This window comes from Aythya ferina, assembly GCF_964211825.1.
Source record: "Aythya ferina genome assembly, chromosome: 3".
Lineage (NCBI taxonomy): Eukaryota > Metazoa > Chordata > Aves > Anseriformes > Anatidae > Aythya > Aythya ferina.
Genome location: NC_140298.1, coordinates 71,885,425 through 71,892,630, shown reverse-complemented (window position 1 = coordinate 71,892,630; position 7,206 = coordinate 71,885,425). Strand labels below are relative to the sequence as shown.

The window sequence follows — 7,206 nt, the reverse complement described above, 5'->3', positions numbered from 1 at the left end:
GATCACACCGTTTCTGTGTCTTTGATAGATGTGCTTTGTGACTACCTTTGATTTCAAACTTCCATGGGGCTCGGTGTGCCTCCCCTTGGTGTTTCTCAGTCCGGCACTGTGTTTCAGGAGGTCTCTCTCATTGTCCCTGTATTGTGCCTTCTCTTGTAATCTTCTGATTTCCCTCTCCTTTTTATACCCTTCATTCCTCTTTCACCTTCTTTGCTGCCTCACCTCCCTGACCTGCTCCCTCCCAGAGCAGGGCCCAGTGTTGTTCCCACCATGCCCTCAGGACCTCAGCGAGCTTCCAGAGGGGAAAAAAGCTCCAGGAGCTCATCCTTCCAGCCAGGTGAGACAGCTTTCTCCCAGAGCCAATGCTTTGCCAGGTAAATGACATCAAGTCATTCTCCTCTCTCTCTCCTGAATCTTTCCTCCTCTCCCACCTCTCCGAGGGCATCTGCTACCCCAGTGCAGGCAAGGTCTGCTCTCCCCAGCAGGAGCAGCTTCAGCATTTCATCTCAGCTGCCTTTCTCCCAGAAGAGGCCAGCAAGCTGTGGTGACAGCCTTCCTCCCACTCCTCTTGTTCTGTGGTGGCACGGAGCCACACAGCCCGTCCACCTCCCCACCTGGACCTTCAGAGCCCTTCGTGGGTCCCGAAACTGCCTGAGTGAATCAGACCTTGAGCATCAGTGGTGACCATGGAGGCCACACACCTTGGGCTTCTTTGGAAGATGCTTCAGAAAAACCCTGCTCTGATGATGGTGCAGGGCTCATGGAAGTGGAGAGGATTTTAATCTCTTCAGTGAAAGCCAGCTCTGTGCCCTCCTGCACTCAGGAGCGTATCAGCCTTCCTTCAGTCACATCCAAAATTTTAACTTGTGATAAATGTCAAACCCTGCCTGTTTTAACAAAGGCATGCTGATTTTCAATCCGCTGCCTTTCAGTCCTGCTGACAGCACCTTGTTGTGTTGTGTGAAGGGAGTTACTGCCTCTCTAATCCCATTTTTATCACCTTTTAAAAACAAACACATCCGCTTCTTTGGGTGCACTGGGATTTTCTGAAGTGGGGTTTAATTCTAAGGCAACTTCGTACGAGTTTCACGCATTAAACACCTCAGCTGGGGAAGAAGGAGGAAGGCCAGGACTGCTGGTAAAATGGAGCGGTGGCAGGCAGCGATCGCAGGCCCTGGCCGTGGCTGCCTGGTTAAATTAATGAGTTCCCTGGCACAGTTTTGGTTCAGGCCACCAGGGACCCTCCCAGACAGTTCCTGGGAGTCAGCCCAAGCCAAGGCCAGCTCGGATGCAGCCACCTTGCGCTGGAAGCTCAGCGTGTGGTGAATAGGCACGGCCAGCCCCTGCCACAAGGCTGGGAATGCAGTCCCGGCATGGCTGAGGCGTGACGGGACCTCTGGAGGCCATCTGGCCCAGCCCCCTCCCTGTTCAAGCAGGGACAGCTAGAGCAGGACTTATCCTACACTGCTTTTTTTGTTTGTTTCTGGTACAAATGTGGCTTGGGCCTGCTCCTGCACACCCTGCTTGGGCCAGGGAGCGAGGGCTTCGCGGCCTGGTGGAGCAGAGCCCACATACTGCCACCCCAGGGTAACCCCAGAGAGCTGTGACCTCCGAAAATGAGTGGGAAATGCCTTCTTTGTGACAGCCGTGCCCTGTACATTAAGTGCTAAGACTGTTCCACGAGGCAGGGCCAGAAGGAGAAGCATTAAAATGCGAGGGTGCCAGGTTTGCTAAGCTGCTAGAAAGCTGGCTGGGAACAGTCACACTTTGTTCATCAGAGAATGGCGCCCCTTCCATTTTTCAAATAACGGGATGGCAGAAGGCCAGGCTTTATTAATAAAGCACAGAAATATAGGCTCAAGCACCACATAGGGTTTTCTTGCTGATAAGTGTTGGAGTACCTGGACTGGTGGCTTATTACCATTTGTTTAAGAAACCAAAAGATAGAGGTAGAAAGACAAGCGACGCTCTCTTTCAGGTGTTAAAATTCAAAAAGGATGCGAACCTTTCATCATTTATTGTCGTGAAGAAAAACCATAAATTACATGTATATGTAAATCATAGAAAAGGACTGGAGGGCCATCCTGGTGCCCAAGATTCAGAGCTGAGTGTACCCTCGTCACATTTCTTGCTCAGGATTGCTAGGTAGTGTCAGGAGCCATTTAGGCTGTAGCAAATACATCTCCTGCAAGAAAAGAGCCCAATAACTATGGTAATTTTTAAAGAAACCTCTCCTAAGCTTCAGGAGAGATAAAAGCCATTTATCATTCCGGAGGCAGTTATATGATATTATGGGAGAAAGGGAATGGCTCTTATTTTATGCACTCTGCCTCTCTACTTAGCGCCTCTTGAAGCGGAGTTACAGCCCTTCCTTTCCGAGCTCTTGTTTTTGTGCCCTGCCCTTTCTCTTTTGCTGACCTCCTTCTACCTAAAGGAGCAAATCTCACACAAAGCCAGTTCCCTGCTAACGACTGGGCCTGATTTCAAAGAAATGTGGTTGGCACCGTGTTGGTGAGCGAGTGTCCACTGTGTGACATTGAGGTGTGATCGGGTCCCCACCTGCCGCAGGGCCCCACCACACACCGTGCTCAGGCAGCATCACCCATCCTTCAGGGACTGAGCTGACAGAAAAGGGAAGAGATCCTGCACTGGTCACGCCCGAAGTCTCTTGCTCCTTCAGCCTGAGCTGAATGCTTTTATGGCCCTGGGCCTTGACCCCACCAGTGACTTGTGATGGGTTGTTCTTCATGAGGACCTCTCAATCCTGAAAGATCAGAGAAAATGTAAAGGGAACGTATGTCTGGTCTTTCTTGGCAGATGCCAACAAGACATATCGCCTGGTAGCACACCTAAAGAAAAGGCACTCGTTCTCTCTGAATTATTCAGTAGCTGAGACCAATTGGTTAATTCAAAACCTTTGGTTTTGTGAGCTTCATTAGCAACTTCCTTGCTCTTGGAAGGATCCTCGGGGTTACTCAGTAAGAAATCACTCCTGATTTCTTCCTGCTTGTTAACACAATGTGACATTTAATTGCAGTCAGTAGAAACCTGTTTCAGTGGTGGTGGAAGTTCAGAGCTGACCTACATTCAGAGACCTATTTATACTTCCCTCTCTCTGCTGGCTCTTTCATGGGGAGCATCCAAAAAATAAGGCCAGCACTTGAAGAGAACCACCCATGGTCATGAATGGACCCTTAAATAGAAGACCCTGCTCCTGGCATAATGTGACCTGCCCGCTCTCAAGTGTGTCTCAGCTGGGTCAGAAGGAAATCTTTGCAGATGGTCTGTGCTACAGCCCTTATGTTGACCTTGCACAAGGAGAAAACAGCTCGCTTTGCGCTGTGTAGAAACAATGACTCAAATGTGAATAAAAACAAAACGTCCCTACTCTTTTCAGTGGATTACTACCATACATGCTTGTTTTTCAGTAGTTACATGCAAGTAAGTTCTGCAGTATACATAATATAAAATGAGGAAATTACAGCAACACACCAATTCAGGGTAATTATGCTGGGAGAACTGGAGAGGTGGGCAGCTCCCAGAGACATGTTTGTGTACCTGTCAATGGTCCTGGAGCTCCATAAAGCTCATAGGACTGAAATTACTCACTAGAAGACTTGTGTTGTTTTCTCCCTTTCCAAATCAGAGGGCAAACAGGCTCATTTAGCCTTGACATCTTTCAGATTAACCAAAAAAAAAACCCCAAGGACGAATCATAGCCTCTTATTCTGAATGGCAAACCCAATACATCTGCAGTACCGCTTGATTTTAGCGGTGCCCGTCAGCTGATTTGTTGGGTATATAGGTTCAACTCTTTCAAGTCTTGCAGGCAAAGCTCCCCTCCCTGCCCTGCTCTCCTGCTCGTTTCCCCTCAGGCAGGCTGCTCGTCATATGGAGCCTCTCTAGCAAGTAGGAGCAAGATCTTGTGATGACCAGCTGGTAGGAAGAAGGAAAGTACATTGTGTTCCTGGGCTCTCAGCTTTGCAAGGCTCACTGTTTAAATCAGCCTTTGAAGACCACACTGTTAAATGGTAGATTGAACATCTGCCCGTTGCTAAAAATTGGCTTTTTACAAGGCAACGTTGGAGTTTTCTGGATGTACAGTAATTTAGGTATTTGTTCCTTGTAATGAGGGCAAAGACTGAGCATCCCGTCTTACTGGGGACTGTTATAAACTCTGTGCAAGACAGATGCCAAGACCATCTGCTTAAAGAGCGACAGCCTTCTTAGCAGCGAGTTGCGTGAGGATATGTGGGATATTTCCCCCTCTCGCATATGAAGAGAGTCCAAGAAGAAGATGGCACAGGGCCAAAAGAACGATCAAGTTCCCGAGGCAGAGCTCCAAGGATGATGGAGATAGCTCACTTACCCGTAAAACCCATAAAAAAAAAAAAAAAAACACCTGATATTAATAAAAGTGGTGACATAGCCACGTCATTTCTTAAAATTAGAGATGCACGGTCAAGGGGAACTAAATTATAATGCTGTCACAGCAGCATTTGTGCCAATTTGCAAGTATTCTTTCCAGATAGGGCGACGGGCTTGCCTCCAGCCCTCACAAGGAGCTCCTTCCAGCCTGAATCTGCCCGGCGTTAGAGGACAATGATTTGGGAACTCGAAACACGTGGCTTCCTTTCCTCACAGAGCTGCTTTTCCGTGGCTGTCTGCTCACACGCTCAGTTCAGCCTAGAGGTCTCAGTCTAGACTTGTTCTGACCGATATTTGTAGCAGACCAATTTCTGGCGAAACACAAAATTGGGAAGATAAGAGGACAACGTGATTAGAGTTAATTAGCCCAGCAAGGAGTCTGCTCCCAGGTGGCTGTTGGTGAGACAAGTCTAGACTCAAGCCACACAGACACCCACCGCCTGTTCTCAGGCACAGGAAAATAGCTGACAACGCGAGCCTTGGGGTTCATAACTCTCAGGCTGACAAGAGGGAATTATCCTCATAAAAATTCCCCCTGCGGGCTTCAATGCAGATGTGAGAAATTCCACAAGGGATTAACAGGGTGACCAGCAGCGAAGGACAAAGGATTTTATCTGAAAGTTTCTGGCGGGATTTTGATTCAGGGCTTGTCACACACGTTTAATCCTAATTCATCATCTCCAGGATTTCCTGAGTATACATTTGGTACAGTTATGCGATGACATAAACTAGTAGTGAAAAGACTCAAACTCAGCTTCAGACAGCTGGTCCTAAAACCCCTAAGTTCCATGGCCACTCGTAAAAGCCTAGCTTGAAACTTTTGGTTCAAGAATTCTTTGAAAGAACAATCTTCTTAATGAATCCTTCCAAAACAGATAATTTAAAAAAAATAGAGAACAAAACAAAAAAATAATTGCCCTTCTTCCTACACAATTTGTGATTCTTCGCATCTCAACTATTGAGATGTTTTATCTCCTATCCTACTGCTAATTATAGCTATTACTCTTTTACTATTGTTTAATTGATGAGGAGTGGTTGGACTTACAGTAAACAACAGAGTGTAGTCCAAAACTGTAATTAAACGGGATACATTTGTTACATGTTTTTATTTCTGTTATGGCCTAAAAACAAGAGCAGATAGAGAATTAGAAGGAGGGGGAAAGTCCTTTAAATTTACATTAGTTTTGTATGAATGGTGTGAGAAAATGAGTTTATCTGAACTCTGATACAACTGAGAATTGAAACACCAAATGATAAGAAGTATTTCATACGGACAGTGCTAGATGGAAGAACTGAATGAAGATAATCAGTTTTTTTTTATAAAAAGATTTATTAAAAATAAGTTCTTTGATGAGAAAAAGTGTGGCATGTATATACATTAAATTGTCAGAAACTTTATGGAGCTTATAATACAATGTATTCACTTTGTTGGTGCCCTTTTTTTTTTTTTTTAATATGTCATGCTTACTGGAACTTAACAACATTAAGGGAAGAGAAAAACACCTAGCACACGACCATTACAGGCAAAATCTTCAAACTGAGGAGCACTTGTAAAGATGACACTTGGTGATCAGCATGATACAGTCGTTAAATACAGACAAGACAAGGTTTTTATGAATGCGGCTTTCTGTTGATACAGTTTAATTGAGGGCTGCAAGCTTCTGATTAGTCCATTCCAACTGTGAATTAACAGATATTAGCAAATGATTGTGTTCTGTAAAGGTAGAAGTATTTGGGGGAGAACAAAATACTGCCAAAAGCCACAAACAAATGCATCTTTTCCAGCTCTACTGCAGCAGGTATCAAAGATTTCTTCTTCGGAAGAGAATTACACAATTGCTGGTTTTCTCCTCTAAGTCCCCACACCTCTGACAGCCAGAACCACAAAAATAGTTTTTCTTAAAATTATTTTATTTTACAAGAATATCTTGCACAAAAAGTGACAGGACAAACTAACACTCGATTCTGCATGCTCCAGGTGACCTCAGATTCTCACACCCAGATGTCATATTTTGAACAATATCCTTTGGGACAAGTCTTCTGAAATTCCCCATTTTTTAGAGCATATGTACAGCTAGCTGAGAACAGCTGTATTACAAAAGTTTACCTCTCCTCACAGCTGAATGCACTCCAGTCTCAGATGTCTGCAGGGCTGACACCTTTAGATCCTTGTAGCAGCCTCGTTAGTCCCAGAGTTTAATAAGACCATCCCAGCCACACGTAATGACTTTGGATGTTTCGTGTGGATGCCAGACTGCACCAATACAGACTTTATCGTGTGCTTTTACTCTGCTGTAGAGTTTTGTTGTCTTCCAGTCCCAGATGTTCAGTTTTCCATCTGCATCTCCAGATATCACATAGCTGTATTAAAGGGATTAAAATAAAAGCTGCATTAAGTGCAAAGTCTGCTGGTATTTTAACAGTTTGCATTGAGCAACGGAAATAGAGCTTCACCCAGCGAGCTTCCCATCTGACAGTCTGAAAACATATCTGCCCAAGAATTAGCATTCGTGCTGTGCTCTAAAGCACACAAGTCCTGCAGAAGGTGATTCATCAGCTGCGAGGTAAACGTGCTAAGCAACGTGATTATACCATACACGGTGTTACTGGAACTAGAGAGAAAACATCGGGCAAAGATGAAGTGCTAGAAGTTTATCTGCAAGTTACAGACGCTTCTCTCCACTGTTTCCTCCAGGTTTGAAGAGGTTATTCTCCCGTTTTTATAGTACTGAATATCTTATGTACACACAATGATAAATGTATCAGTGTAATCCTGAG

General features: G+C 45.2%; 1 protein-coding gene across 1 annotated transcript in view; it reads right to left on the bottom strand.

The window, feature by feature from the left end:
• Positions 1-5,738: 5,738 nt before the first annotated feature.
• CDC40 (cell division cycle 40) overlaps positions 5,739-7,206 on the bottom strand; it is a 35,897-nt gene continuing 34,429 nt past the window's right edge. The window contains exon 15 of the mRNA XM_084513211.1: positions 5,739-6,789. Within this exon, the coding sequence (XP_084369337.1) occupies positions 6,612-6,789 (178 nt within the window). The 3' untranslated portion in view covers positions 5,739-6,611. The remainder of the gene's footprint in view (positions 6,790-7,206) is intronic.